The sequence below is a fragment of the Scylla paramamosain genome, chromosome 7 (genome assembly GCF_035594125.1).
Source record: "Scylla paramamosain isolate STU-SP2022 chromosome 7, ASM3559412v1, whole genome shotgun sequence".
In the NCBI taxonomy this organism is placed as follows: Eukaryota; Metazoa; Arthropoda; class Malacostraca; order Decapoda; family Portunidae; genus Scylla; species Scylla paramamosain.
The window spans coordinates 9456289-9472832 of NC_087157.1; the positions used below are offsets into that span (position 1 = coordinate 9456289).

General features: G+C 38.3%; 1 protein-coding gene across 1 annotated transcript in view; it reads right to left on the bottom strand.

Annotated features, from left to right (window-relative positions):
- LOC135102031 (midasin-like) overlaps positions 1-16544 on the bottom strand; it is a 53984-nt gene that overhangs the window by 22707 nt on the left and 14733 nt on the right. The window contains exons 11-17 of the mRNA XM_064006659.1: positions 16068-16357; positions 13468-13881; positions 13017-13257; positions 12639-12847; positions 10313-10489; positions 7152-7325; positions 2658-5908 (exon numbers count right to left, since the gene is read on the bottom strand). Of these exons, the coding sequence (XP_063862729.1) occupies positions 2658-5908; positions 7152-7325; positions 10313-10489; positions 12639-12847; positions 13017-13257; positions 13468-13881; positions 16068-16357 (4756 nt within the window). The remainder of the gene's footprint in view (positions 1-2657; positions 5909-7151; positions 7326-10312; positions 10490-12638; positions 12848-13016; positions 13258-13467; positions 13882-16067; positions 16358-16544) is intronic.

The following is a 16544-nucleotide window of genomic DNA, read 5'->3' on the forward strand; positions in this document are numbered from 1 at the left end:
CATTACCCAAGCAATGATAAACAGAATGTTTGTACAACATTTACGTAACACACAAAGCTACCACCATATGGATAACAACCCATACACCATGTTGACTGGTGACAAAACCTGCTTCTGCACGATCATTCAACCCAACCACCACCGAACAGTAACAGCAATGTACAGCACTCACACAAACACGCAAAACCACCATCAACCCACAAACAATGTGACAGTGGCAACAAAAATTACTGATTGCACAGCCAATCAACACCAGCTGATGCCCACTCTGCCTACCAACAGCAACTGTTGATGGTGACAGGTTGGTGTGAACCGCACCATTGCTTCTGCCTGGCCGCCACCTTATCAGCAAATAGTGTTGCCAAATATACAAGTACACCTAAACCCTCATCTGGGTATTTCCTCAACCCACGCCATCTAGCTTGTATTTTACTAAATATAATAGCCAATTTTTCTGCAATAAAGTGGAATTTTCCACATTGCAAAAATAATTAGGTTCCAACGAAAAACACAAAAAAGTGAACTGGTGATAACTAAACCGCGATAAACAGGGAGGTTCACTGTAATTATTTGAAAGATTATGTCAAGTTGATAGATGGAGGGAGTTTTTGAGGCACTGAACAATACTAAGTTTGCTCTGCCCCAATCAGGAGTTTCAGAAAGATCAGAAGTCAGGCATTCTGTGGCTTCCCTGCAAGAACTGTTTACTTCCTGAAGGGTTGGCCATCTAAGAAAAGACAAGGAAGAGTGCAGGGTGGTATCATCAGCACAGGAGTGGATAGAACAAGAAGTTTGATTTATAAGATCATTGATGAATAACTGGAAGAGTGGGTGACAGGATAGAACCCTGAGGAACATCACTGTTAATTGATTTAGAACAGTGACCATCTACTACAGCAGCAATAAAATGGTCAGAAAGGGAACTTGAGATGAAGTTACAAAGAGAAGGATAGAAATCATGGGAGGGTAGTTTGGAAATCAAAGCTCTGTGCCAGACTCAATTAAAAGCTTTTGATAAGCCTAAGACAACAGCAATAGTTTCAAATCCCTAAAAGATGACCAAGACTCAGTAAGAAAAACCAGATCAGGAGTAGAGTGGCCTTGATGGAACCCATACTTGCAATCAGATAGAAGGTTTTGAAGTGATAGCTGTTTAAGAATCTTCTTGTTGAATACAGATTCAAAACTTTAGAGAGGTAAGAAATTAAAGCAAAAGGATGATAGTTTGAGGAATTAGAATGGTCATTCTTTTCAGGAACAGGCTGAATGTAGGCAAACTTCCAGCAAGGAGAGGTAGATGTTGATAGACAGAGTTGAAAGAGTTTGACCAGGCAAGCTGTAAGCATGGAGGCACAGTTTCAGAGAATAATAGGAGGAGCCCCATCAGGTCCTTAACCCTTCTGAGGGTTATGGCCAGCAAGGGCATGGAAAACATCACTGTGAAGGATCTTAGATGGTAATGTGAAGTAGTCAGAGGGTGGAGGAGTGGGAAGCAAAGGTCTGAGCCAAGAGTTCAGCTTTAGAAACAGATGAGATGGCAGTGGTGCCATCAGGTTAAAAATAAAGGAGGGACAGATGAAGAAGCAAAGTTATTGGAGATGTTTTTGGCTAAGTGCCGGAAGTCACAAGGGGAGTTAGGTCTTGAAAGATTTTGATACTTTCTATTTATGAAGAACAGACACTTGTTTAGGTCATGCTGATACAGATTGGTCCAGTTGGACAAAGCTTGTGTTAACTTGTACAGTACAGGAAACGAACGGGTCAGGCTTGACTACTTACATTTTTTTGATGTATATGTACATATAAAGACCTTATTTATCAATATGATACATAAGTAAATTTTGATATGTAAAGTGTATATATATATATATATATATATATATATATATATATATATATATATATATATATATATATATATATATATATATATATATATATATATATATATTTTTTTTTTTTTTTTTTTTTTTTTTTTTTGTGGGGGGGGTGGGGGGATAATGCCAACCCTGAGCACTATGCCTATCACTCTTAGCTACCAGCACTGCTGTTTCTGTGTTGTGACAACTGTATCAGTTGCATTCAAGATGTCACATTTTGTCCCAATATACAAGGAAATAAATACATATGATCTATCTATATTAATAATAATAACAGACAAGTATGCTCAACCAATAATGCATGCAAGCACTGAAAAAGCTTAATAAGATACGGGTGTATATGATGCCAAGAATGTAAGTAGATAATACATACATTTAAGTTTGGTGATCTTAAACCCTGTCCTATTTGCTAGAATGAGGCAATATATTATTGTATGATTTTGTGTTGGCCCAAAAGAAACAATGTTTGAATTCCTACTTGGTTACATGAATAACAAATGACAGACATGTCAACAACAGAAATATCTGATATAATTTGGTCTTCCAATATGGTCTAACTTACATATGAAACTTTGCATTTGAATGAAAATTTCTTGCACCTTTCTTTTATTCCCAAACAATCAGACATGGATGACATAAGAGCCATTGTTAAAGTGGACACAACTGCAGGCATTACAGCTTAATTGAACCCACAAACATGGTTAATGTCAATGAAGAAAACATTGTAGAATATAACAGCTTCTGATATGGTAGTTATATGTAGCACAATGATCTTACCTTACATATACTAGGGTCAATGCTTTCTTGAGGGCAAGATCAGAATGATAACCAGCCTGGATCAGTTGATGAGTCACTGATCCTGCTAGCTTCATCTGGGTAATGCCTGGCTGCTCATATCCTGGTAGACGTTCAGTAACAGTCTGGTGTGCCTGAAATAGGGTATTCTGTAGGGGCACAGAAGTTAAGCCAGCATGTAGCATCAGTGCTCGCAGGTCTTCAGATGCTGTCCATGATTCAAGTATACAAATCTCTAACCCTCTGTTCCTCATGGCTCTTGAAATTTCTCCATGCAAGGGATTCATGGCAAGAAAAAGACGAAACTGAGGATGAGGAGCAACTGTGGGAACACTACCACCCACTACACCTTGCTCATTGAGGCTCAGCTCTCCCCCAGGTTCCAGTAAGCCATTGAGTCTGTCCAGAACTGACGCTGAACATATGTTCACACCATCAATCAGTATCCAATCACCATCACGTATTGCTTTAACAAGAAGAGAATCCACCCAGTGAAAGGTACCTCCACCTGACAATGTTCCAGCCTCTCTGACTTTCTTCTGCAATTGTTTCACATAGTCTCTGAGTGCAGCAGCCCTGCCCAGTCCCTTGCTCTTACTACCATTGTCTTTCACACATTCCTTCTTTCTTTTCTTTCTCCCTTTCATATCAACTTGTGTGTCTGTAATAGTCTGAAGGACTGCCAGAAGCAAATCACACTGATAATGAAAATGTGTTGTTTCCTCAAACATGGTTCTGACTGCCTTATCCTTTTGAGCAGCAAGAAGTTCTTCCCAAGCAGCAAGGACTGTTACTGCCCGAGATTCTTCACCAAGAAGGAGTGCTGCTCTAACTGTTGCCTGTATCTCAGAGAGGGCAGTACTTACTGCTTCTCCTAGCAACTGTTTGTAGTCCATCTGTTGAAAGCCTCCTAAAAGTTCAGTGACATCCATGTCTGAATTGACAGTAAGTGTGAGGAGGCGCTGCCCTGTAAGCCTGGCCAACAATTTCACTAAGCAAGTTTTGCCAGTTCCAGACTCCCCAACTAATAATGCCATCCAGTTCATATTAATGCAATGCACAAGACTCTCCATAACTGGTAGCTGATTCTTCATAAGATAAAGGTCACCAGTATTGTCTTCCTCACTTTTGTCACCATCAAAATTTCTGTTAATAACTGCATGGCCAATCTGAATTTCTCTTGCTGTGATATTGTATCTGCCAATACTCTTATAACTTGGGTAGCCTTCTCCAAATATGCGGTCATATAAGTGCAAAACACTTTTCTTGTCCTCTTTTGTCCTCATGCGATCTGCGTATATAAGACTAACATATTCTCCAGGATTGTAGTAATCTGGTGACTGATTCTTCAGTATTATTTCACACCATCTGAACATGTCACGCAAGTTCAGGTCCCATGGACCTCCTAATTGACCCCAAAGGCCCTGCACTTGGATTTCTGAAGTGATGACCTCATTGAACTGAACCATTTTTGTCACAATATCTTGAGGTAACTTTCCATACATCATACTAAGAATAAACTCTAAATCAGCAGGTGACAGGGCTTCTACATGAACTTGTGTAAATCTGTTGAGAAATGACTTAGGAAGACCTTTCCTAGCTCCACCCTGATGTTGGGGATTTTGACATGCAAAGATCTTAGTGGTCTGATGCTCTACATGGAAAGTTTTCCCTAGCTCAGGAACAAATATCTCCCCTCTGTGGTCAAAACATGCATTAAGACCTTCCAGCACTGACTGAGAAGCCAAGTTGAGTTCATCCAGCACCACCCAAGACCCCTCACGTAGTGCTTGTAACAAAGGCCCATCTCGCCAAGCAAACTTCCCACCTTTGCCTCCTTCGACAGGTAAATCTGCACCAAAGAGGTCACTGACATCTGTCTGTTCTGAGAGATTGATGCGTACAATCTTGTGGCTAGAAGCCTTGGCCAGAGCTATGACTAAACTGGTCTTGCCAACACCTGGACTTCCCTCCAGTAGCAAAGGCCGACTCAGCTGCAAGCCCCTCAGCAGGCGAAGCAAGTTGATACAAGTCCGAGGTGCTTTGAAGGTAAATATTTCTGACTTTGGCTCCTCTTCTGATCCTTTGGTGATAATGAATGGTCCTATGCCAAACAAGGTATCTGTATTTACAAAGTTCAGTTCACAAACAAATTCTTCCACCAGTGTTGCTTTGTTTGGCTTTGTTCCAGAATTTTGCCACACTTGTTGACAAAGATAATTAAGACCAGCTTTTCTCAACTGCTTCCACCCTGCAACACCACTTCCTGTGAGTCCTGATCCTAGGCCATCAAGGAGTACCAGACATGCTCCATGAATATAAGCTAGACCTGGATCTAAGGAAGTTGGTTGCAATGTCACCTTGTTGATAAAATCAACCCAAGACAGTATATCTCTAATACTAAGGATACACTTCTTGCCGAGTTCTGTATCTGTAAAATGTTCTAAGAACTGCAGCATTGCTTTTCCCAACTCTGTTTTTCCTTCCTGGTTCAAAACAATATCCTTCCTTATGTTGTGCTCAATAATTTTCAGAACATCACAAGATACACGATTAACTTCAACTTTAGGGCACCAGATTTCTGTAAAACGGTTCCTAAGGGCTGGAGAGAGTTCTTTTTTTCCATAATCTCCACCAGGGTTCATGGTTCCAATAAGCCTGAAGTTTTCATGGGCAAAAATAATGTCAGGGCTACTACTGGCACTGCCTTCAATGTCAGCTCCTTTCTCTGCCAAAACCAGCATCCTCTCTGGTTCAAGAACTGAATTTAATCTTTCCAGTACACTATCATCAGCAAGGGATATTTCATCAGCTAGGAACATACTCCCATCCCTCATGGATAGGATGAGAGGGCCATCCATCCACTCAAAGAGACGATCATCCTCATCTGAATGTGATCTTACAGGACGCAGTCCACCAAGAAAATCTGCTCCTTCAGAATGCATGTGGCAGTTAACAGTGTAAAGATCTTGGTTGTTTTGAGCAGCAATCATCTGGCAAACTGTTGTTTTGCCACAGCCTGTCTCTCCAACTAGTAGCACTGGTTCCTTGAAACATAGAGCCTTAGAAACCAAGATGTAGAGACGGCGCATATCCTGAGTCCAGACCACATGTTCAAAACCCTGTATTTCAGTCATCTGTTCTAAGATGGATTTTGTGACTGAGGAAGTCTTTTCTGACAATGTGAACAGCTTGCTTTGGTCAACAACTCTCTTCAGCCTTTTTTCCAGGACCTGTAACCCCAAGATAAACTTATATTAGTTTCTTGTGATAAAAATGTATTCATAATACTTGATAAGAGTATTCTGATACATCCAGAATAAGGAATAATTCAAAGAATATATTATAATTCAAATGAAACTCCAATTATATCAAAGAAAAACACAATCTATAATAAACACATTACAGTTATTTCTTGATAATAGATTATATAATATATATATATATATATATATATATATATATATATATATATATATATATATATATATATATATATATATATATATATATATATATATACAATCACCATAGAGAAAACTGTTAAACTGCAAACATCATAGTGAACACCATAAAATAAAGCACTGATGTTCAATTTGCAGCCATGGGAGATCTTAAAAAGTGGTAAAATATTACCTATGACAACTCACATGCCCTTAGGATGATCTAATTTTTTAAGCAGTGACAATAACAGGCAGGCACTATAGAAGTAAATACTTCTCCCATGCTCCCCTGCCCATTTCCTTCTTGATGTGATCTTCCCATTTCATCTTTCACATTTAATTCTTTAGCATTATAATGGGTCCTAGCAAGCTTACTAACAAAGAAAAGAGTGCTGTGATGGCATCTGTTCTAGAGAAATTGTGAAACTGGAAGGAAGACAGGAAGATCTCAGGTAACCATCAGATGGTTGCACTTGCACTTGAAACAGATGTCACTTCCGAGAGAGAGGAAGGTTCTGGATGAAAATGGAAGATATACAAGAATAGATAAGTTGACAGGGCATATATTTTACAAAAACTGAGATGCTGTTTCCTCGTTCTCTAGGTCTGAAGAGGTTGTGAGCTGCAAGGACATGAAGTGACAGCTATTTCAAGTGCAAGTGCAGCCTTCTTCACCTGTCTGACAGCTGTCTCTGATCTTCCTGTCTTCCTTCCAATCTCATAATTACTGAGTGCCACACAAACAAATGTCTGAAGACAAGATATCAACCACAACTTACAGGAGACATCTACCTGTACTCATATCTGCACTCTAAACAAGGCTGACAATAAAATGGTGAACAGTGATAGAAGGTACATAATGCACTTAATAATCACAAACCTTATCATTTGAAAGGTGTGACTAATGTGAAAAAGTTTCATAGCTATAGTAATAGGAGAAAAAATATTAAGAGTATTAAATAGAATCACTTATGGCATTCACACAGTCTGACACTAGAAAGCCTCATATAATTTTTCCAGATTTCAGACCTACTTTTTTTATTGCTGCAGCTTCTTCTTCCAGCCTTACTCTGCCAGCAAGCACAAGATATCCTTCATCTGCTATATGTTGATCCCAGTCATAGAACTTGCTACTCTGTTGTGGGGAGAGGCGATACCTCTCAGCCCAACGAAACAGGTCACGGAGGGTGACATATGATTGCTTTCCCTGAAAGATATAAAAAACAGAAGACTTAGTATTAGGAAAGGTACCTAAAGATAGTTTTTGTGTGTGTGTGTGTGTGTGTGTGTGTGTGTGTGTGTGTGTGTGTGTGTGTGTGTGTGTGTGTGTGTGTGTGTGTGTGTGTGTATGTATGTATGTGTGTGTGTGTGTGTGTGTGTGTGTGTGTGTGTGTGTGTGTGTGTGTGTGTGTGTGTGTGTGTGTGTGTGTGTGTTTACCTATTTGTATTTTTAGCGGGATTGAGTCACGCTTGTAATGTTCCATCTTTTAGTAAGCAATTAACATATTTTTCTTAAAATTCATGTATACTAATTGCACACACTACTACTCATGGCAGTGAATTCCATAGATCTACTGCTATATTTAGAAAACTATTTTTGTAGTCTTCTTTTACTCAGTTTCATTTTATGTCTTCTTTATGTTTCATTTCCTCTTGTAAACAAATTTGTGTAAATCTTTTCTTTTTGTCAAGCCTTTATACATCATGATCATGTCACCTCTTATCCTTTTCTCCAGTTTGGATAAATTCAACTTTTCTAATCTTTCTTTATAGCTTAACCCTCTAAGGGATGGTACCATTCTTGATGCTGCCCTTTGAACTTTCTCCAGTTTGGAAATATGTTCTTTTAAGTGTGGGTTCCATACCACTGCTGCATATTCTAATGTGGGTCTTATGAATGTTGTTATAAATTTCCTTACCATCTCTTCATCTGTGTATGTGAATGCTATCCTCATATTTGCCAATAGGGTATACATACTTCCCATCTTATCATTTATGTGATTATCTGGAGTTAGCTTATTATTTATCATCACACCTAAATCTCTCTCTTTCTCAGACTCTTTTAATTTATTTCCTAATTTATATTCCCATTCTGTTCATGATTCACTTCTTCCAAAATTCAGAATATGACATTCATTTGCATTAAATCCCATCTGCTATTTACCATTCCATTCATTCAACTTATTAAGGACATCTTACTGCTCTCTACAGCACTCTTAATGGGAAATATCATGAACTCCAGCTGTGGTTGCCAGATACAGTATTTCACAGAAAAGTTGGTCTATTGCATAAAGTATTTTTATGGATATTCTATTATCACCTATCAAGATAGTAAAATAACTACAGTATTTTTAATGTATCTACGACATGCTTTAATAGTAGGATTAAGGTTATATATGTGCAGTGTGTCTTTTATACCATCTGTATTCCTGGGGCAAAAATTATTTTGTTTCTCAGTTGATAAAACTCAACCAGTATGATTATTTTGGATATGTCTTCCATATTTTTGAAGCATAGCTCTTATGGTTTCCTCATTTAGGTCTTCTAACTCACTGTACTCTTCTATCTCCCAAGCTTTTGCCCTTGGAGGCATACATAATGTTGCTACCATTATTTTTTCTTCTCAATAGCTACTAATTGTTTGATATGTCAAACTCAACTTCTTTTACTTTTAAGTCTTTACTGGTCAATATCATGACTCCTCCATATTTATGTTCTCTATCTTTTCTCCATATCTCATAATCATTCAAGTCTAACATAGTATTTGATAACGATGGTTTTAGCTTATTCTCAGTGAGACATTATCTGTGGTTTATCTTTTTCTATTTTATCCTTAAGTTCACTTAGTTTAGATACCAAACCATCAACATTTGTATACATAATTTTTTACTTTTCATTTTTGTATACATTTTTTTTAAACCTTACTTCTATTCTGCAAATGTATCTTTTCTTTACTTGCATTCCCAGGACTTTGTATAAAACTGACCTTCTGGCATTTTTTTTCTTAGCTTCAGCTGCCAATTCTTTCATTTTTACCCTGTTTTCCTTGTTCAAGCATATGCTTACATTTATATTTTTTCCATTCCCCATTTTCTTTTACCTTTCTAGCATTTTTTTAAACTGTTTCCACCATGCTAGTATTTTGCAGTACAACCTCAAATGGCCTGTCTATTTTTGGATCATACTTTCCAAGCCTTGAAAATGCTGCAACTGCCAATTCTTCTTCTCTAATCATAGCAATTAAAATCTTAGATACCTTTGCAAATTCATGTATATCTCTTTCAATCCTATTTTTAATTACTTCTTTCATGCCAAAGAATGCAACAGATTTATTAATATCTACAGTGTCTTTAATAAACTTGGGGCTATTTCTTATAGTATTTTTTTATTTCCCTATTCAAATCTATTTTTCCTGTTTGTGTCTGCTTGATCTCTTCTTTTTCCTTCAGAATTGTAGCATAGGTTTGACTTATGTCATCTTTACATGCTGACACAATTTCACTAGCTTGTTCTATTTTTCTTTTATGTCAATTTTTTTTCTATGATATCACTTGCTTTATGCTCATTATTTTAAACCAAACTTTATTAGCAATCTCTCTCTCTTCCCCATTTTGGAAACATATCTCTTGAGTCTATCATTATAAATCTTAAGCAAAGACAACCATTTCTCCTCTACTCCCTGTGCTTCATTAAAATTACTCCAGTCAGCTTCTTCAAAATACTTCCTCATTAGTGTAAAATTTGCCTTACTGTAAATGTATCTCCCAATTTTGTGCTCTTCTCTTTCCCCATTTCTCTTCTTTCATTTAATATCAACTCAATAACTTTGTGATCACTTTTTCCTGGTGGGCTTTTATATTTCACACTTTCTATTATTACTGGCTGTTTAGTAAACACTAGGTCCAGCCTTGATGGTTCGTCAGTGTGTTCTCTTTTACCCACTGTGTCAGTATGTTGTCCACTGCCATCTGTAGTAACATATTTCCCCATGATCTTTCACCTCTTTCCTTTGTCCTCTCCTCCCAGCATACCTCTTTATGATCAAAATCTTCCATCATTGTTATGTTGTCACTTTTGTTAAGAATTTCTATAATACACCAACATTATACATCAAAAGTATCTATCAGCATCAAATGGTCATGAAAGAAGGATCCCTATTGAAAATTATAGCAGAATGAATAGAATGTTACTAACCTGAAAAAGATTTGATCCTCTTCTCATGTTTTGCAGATCCGAGAGCACAGCAATCATCTTCTTGCTATAAGACAGGGGGATTTCACATCTCCTATGTAAAATTATCTCTAACTCACCAGAAGGAATTTCATTGAAATGTAGCTCCACAAATCTATTTCGGAAGGCTCTAGACAGGACCTGTTGAAGCAAAATCATGGTCACTTTACTGAATATGAAGCATTTCATAACTGCTAATGTGTAAACAAAAATTTATTATATATTTCCCTGTACACTTAATAATGAATATGTTTATATCTAATCACTGAAATTTCCTTGAGGGAATGGTCACAATGTCTCCATTTATTACAGCACATGCCACTTATCCCTACACACTTTAATCCTCTTATCTTCTTGCCATTCCTCTTTCAAGCAAATGCACCACCACCACCACAGCTTTCACCTCTACCATTATCATCACTGAAACCATCATTGCTATAAACATAACCAGCAGCCACACCATTACTACCATCACTATCAAAATCACCACTACCACAATAATGACTACAATAACAACATGCCTCTTTTATCTTCCTGTGATTCCCTTAACCCCTTCAATACAATGATGCCTATGTAGGCATCATGAAGTGCCAGTGGCATACACACAGGCATATATGGTGATGCCTACAAAGGTGTTATGGATGGATTCTATTTTAGCTGTTGTTGAGCGATCCCATATCCTGCCCTGACTTGTCTTGACAGTTTCTGTATTATGTCCTTGAGGTTCTATTGCTCCTCCCACCCTCCCTGTTCCCACCAGTCATGTAAATGAGCTACTCCATGCCCCACCCTCTATCCAGAATGAGGAAGTCTCATTGGCAGAGCCTTACATCATAGTTTCCCCCCTATGGTCCTTCCCAATTCTTCCATATCCCCCTATCCTTCTCTTCTCTTCATCCTATACCCCTTTCCACCAGGGAGGAGAGATGGAGGGGATACAGTTCCCCTCTTCCCTTGTTCATTCCTTGCCCTCTTACTCTCCTCTCCCTCCCTCCTCCCTACATGCTCTCTCTCTCTCTCTCTCTCTCTCTCTCTCTCTCTCTCTCTCTCTCTCTCTCTCTCTCTCTCTCTCTCTCTCTCTCTTCCCAGAAAGGGGAGACAGTGCAGGGGGTACAGTTCCCCCCCTTCCTCCCTGGTTTATTCCTTGCGACTCTCAATTGCATAAACACAAAGCTGCCCACTAATTTCTTTACTGGTAACTGTGCCTTTCCTTCCCTCCCCATTTATTCCTCCTTCACCCATCACCACCTTCTCTGTAATTTACTACCCTCCAACCACCCCAAATCATAAATGTGTGTGTGTGTGTATTTACCTAGTTGTGGTTCATAGGAGGGGAGTAATCTCATAGTATCCTGTCTCTGTAACTATCCAGTTTGGCCTTAAAAGCATGGACAGTTTTGGCATTGACAACTTCTTCACTGAGTTCATTCCACAACTAGGTATACACACACACACACACACACACACACACACACACACACACACACACACACACACACACACACACACCTTTATGATTTGGGGTGGTTGGAGGGTAGTAAATTATGGAGAAGGTGGTGATGGGTAAAGGAGGAATAAATGGGGAGAGAAGGGAAGGCAAAGTTATCAGAAAAGAGATTAGTGGGCAGCTTTGTGTTTACACACTTGAGAGAGTTGCAAGGAATGAACTTGAACAGTGAATGAACAATGAGTGTGTGTGTGTGTGTGTGTGTGTGTGTGTGTGTGTGTGTGTGTGTGTGTGTGTGTGTGTGTGTGTGTGTGTGTGTGTGTGTGTGTGTGTGTGTCATACTTACACCCAGAAAAACAACAACTGCCTCATATTTTTATGACAACTGAAGGACTGACTCAGAGAGAGAGAGAGAGAGAGAGAGAGAGAGAGAGAGAGAGAGAGAGAGAGAGAGAGAGAGAGAGAGAGAGAGAGAGAGAGAGAGAGAGAGAGAGAGAGAGAGAGAGAGAGAGAGAGAGAGAGAGAGAGAGAATTATAGTATTAGAAATTAGATAAGTTACTGCTCGCAGGCCTATGCTGTACATGAGCAACGCGCATTTTTTAAGCATTCGGAATGAAGTGGTTAACATTCCAGGTTTCAATCTCTCCCTCTCAAACCAATAAGAAATTTTTTATTTATTTTTAAATAAATCCCACATGATACATGATGTGAAGAGTTCAAAAGGTATGGAATGATCAGAGCTGACTGACCAGTATCTTTTAAGTGCATACATTTAGCATACATATGTCCAACAATGGTTTACAGTAACAGATAATGTATATTTTAGTGTTATTTTGACTAACCTTTCTTCCTCCATACAGTCCTGGTGGGTTTTGTGTGGCAAACAACATGAAGTGTGGGTGTGCCCGTACTGTATCCTGAGTTTCAGGAATAAACAGCTCCCTGTTATCATCTAGCAAACGATTCAGAGCCTCCAAAACATCTGATGGAGCTAGATTGAGTTCATCAAGAATGATCCAATGACCATTACGTACTGCTTTTACTAATGCACCTGAAAATTAAGGATCCTTAAATAGTGTAATCTATGTGGCCTACTTCTGCATAACATATGAAAATTTTTTTATAAAAATCCATCATTCATAATAAAAAATCTATGATCTATTCATCATTCATGGTGCAAAATCTGTGATGACTTATCACAAAACCCTATGTTCTCTCACCTTCACTGAAGACCAGTTTCCCACTCTCATCAGGCCCATAACACCCAATATACTCTTGTAGGTCAGTGTGCTCATGGTTATTGATGCGAACACAGAAGTTGCCAGTAAGCTGAGCCAGGTATGAGATGAGAGAAGTCTTGCCAACAGAGGTCTCCCCCTGAAGAAGCACTGGAAACCGACCAATGCTCACAACACGTACAAGGTCCTCTAGGTTCCTCTTCACAGTTTCAGTGATTATATACTGTTGAATAAACATACATAGAGCAAATCATTAACAAAATCAATATTTAATTATAATCATATTCCTATGCTACAGTTTTCTAAATCAGTCAGATATAATATTTAGAAAGAGGGCACAATTTTTTGATCTTGTTACATAAAATTGTTTCATTGTTAAAAAAAGATATGACTCATTCAACAAACATAACTGCATGCTAACAACTGAACTCACATTATCCAGTGCTTGAGGTTCCAAGGGGCCTTGAGGTATCCAGTAGCCCTCAATCTGGACACACTTTTCAGAAGCAGGAGCAGGTATTGGATCAAGAGATAATTTAAAATTGCGTTTGTCCCTTCCTTTTGTCTGCATATCTATACCCAATACATGCTGCTTTATCATGTTCCCCACAACTTGATGAGATGTACGGTCTAACTGAGTCAAGAAGGAAATGCAAAAGGCTTCAAGTAAGGATCTTGGAAGGCTGGAACATGGATTTTTAGCAGCTACAGCTAGGGCACGACACAAGCTTCGCAAGCTATAATGAGGCTTGTGTCCTGTGCCATCCATCAGGCTGAGCTCTGCTTCTTTCTTCACCTTTTTGTAAAAGTCTTTGATACCTTTTATTTGCTGACTGGTTGGACCCAACTGGAAAGTACAAATTTAAAGTATAACTAACATTTTCTATTAGGGTCACTTTTATATATATATATATATATATATATATATATATATATATATATATATATATATATATATATATATATATATAAGAGGGCTGCTGGCCGAGAGCAGCAAAAATTCATGAGAGAGGAGAGAGAGAAAAAAAAAAAAAAAAAAAAAAAGCCCACTTAATGCCAGTTCCCATTAAGATTCCAAATACAAAAATCAAATAAGAGTCTTTAAACCTCCCGCTTGAAAGAGTTCAAGTCACAGGAAGAAGAAATACAGAAGTAGGCAGGGAGTTCCAGCATTTACTAGAGAAAGGAATGAATGACTGGGAATACTGGTTAATTCTTGTATTAGGGAGGTGGACAGAATACAGATGAGAGAAAGAAGAAAGTCTCATGCAGCAAGGCCATGGGAGGAGGGAAGGCATGCACTCAGCAAGATCAGAAGAGCATTTAGCATGAAAACAGCGGTAGAAGATAGCAAGAGATCTTACAATGGGGTGATAAGAGAGACTGTAGACAGTCAGTTAGATGAGAGAAGCTGATAAGAGAAAAAGCTTTTGATTCCACCCTGTCTAAAATAGCAGTATGAATGGAACACACACCCATACATGTGAAGTATACTCCACACATGGACAGATAAGGCCCCTGTACATAGTTTGCAGCTGGGAGGGTGAGAAAAATTGGCAGACAACTCAGAATGCTTAACTTCATAGAAGCTGTTTTAGCTAGAGATGAGATGTGCAGTTTCCAATTCAGATTATAAGTAAAGGAGAAACTGAGGACTTTCAGTGTAGAAGACGGGAACAGTTGAGTGTCATTGAAAAAGAGGGGATAGTTGTCTGGAAGGTTGTGTCAAGTTGATAGATGGAGTAATCGTTTTTGAGGCATTGAACATTATTAAGTTTGCTCTGCCCCAATCAGAAATTTTAGAGACATCAGAAGTCAGGCTTTCTTTGGCTTCCCTGCATAATCTGTTTACTTCCCAAAGGATTGGACATCTATGAAAAAAAAGTGGAAAAGTGCAGGGTGGTATCATCAGCACAGGAGTGAATAGGACAAGAAGTCTGGTTTAGAAAATCATTGATGAATAGTAGGAAGAAAGTGGGTAACAGTACAGAACCCTAAGGAACACCACTGTTAACAGACTTAGGAGAAGAACAGTGACCATCTATCACAGCAGCAGCAGAACAGTCAGAGAGGAAACTTGAGATGAAGTTACAGAGAGGATAGCTGTAGGAGTTTGGAAATCAAAGCTCTGTGGAATTTCATCCTTAAAAGAGGATGACACAGACTTAGTAAGGAAAGCCAGATCACCAATAGAGCAAACTTAACAGAACCCATACTGGCAATCAGATAGAAGGTTGTGAAGTGACAGATGTTTAAGAATCTTCCTGTTGAGGATAGATTCAAAAGGTTTAGAGAGGCTGGAAGTTAAAGCAATAGAATGAAGGTTTGAGAGATTAGAGTGGTCACTCTTTTTAGGAACAGGCCGAATTTGGGCAAACTTCCAATAGGTAGGAAAAATTAATGTTGTTGACAGAGTTGGAAAAGTTTGACTAGGCAAGGTGCAAGCATGGAGGCACTATCTCAGAAAACAATAGGAGGTACCCCATCAAGTCCACAAGCCTTCCAAGGATTAAGGCCAATGAGGGGCTGGAAAACATCACCACGAAAGATCTTAATGGGTAGCATGAAGTAGTCGGAGGGTGGAGGAGAGAGACGAACAAGCCATGAATCATCCAAGGTGAAATCTTTAGCAAAAGTTTGAGCAAAGAGTTCAACTTTAGAAATAGATGAGATGGCAATAGTGCCATCAGGTTAAAATAAAAGAAGGAAAAATAAAAGTTTTTGGCTAGGTGCCAGAAATCATGAGGGAAGTTAATCTTGAAAGATTTTGACACTATTAATGGAGGTTTTGGCCAGTTGAAGAACGGACTTGGCATGATTCCAGGCAGAAATATAAAGTGCATGAGATTCAGGTTAAAGTAGATATGAAACAAGTGACATGTCCTTACATGATAAAACATCAATTATAAAACAATAATCAATATACCAAGTTCACATACTCAAGTAGACATAATATAACATCAACAACAAAATATGGTTTCTGAAATTATATCCATATTTTTCAATAGTTAAAAATAAACAAACTATATTTACCTTCAGTAGATAATCATTTATGATTATCATCAAATCCTGTTTGCTGTTTAATTCTTCCATGAAAAATTCTGTGAACCTGTTTCTCAATCCAGCAGGTAACTCCTTCTTTCCAACATCAGTTGCTGGGTTCATACAGGCAAAAAGGCGAAAGTCTGGATGTCTGCTAATGGGCTTGTTGTCTCCTCGTTCTAGCAGGGTCAGTGAACCAGTTCTGCATTCCAGAAGTCCAGACAAACATTCTAAAGTTTCTGCACTAGCCAGGTTGATCTCATCCAGTAGCACCCACTCTCCTGTAAAATTAGTAATACATACTACCTAAAGAAGAAAGTGATTGCTATTTTATAAATATGCAAACCCACTCTAAGTTATGTGACACCAATAAAATATACAATGTGCTTATATGATTTTATAAAGTGAGTAAAGAGAAACAGTCAGTAATAACAAGCACAAGTTTCTAAATCATGAAAAATAAGGCTA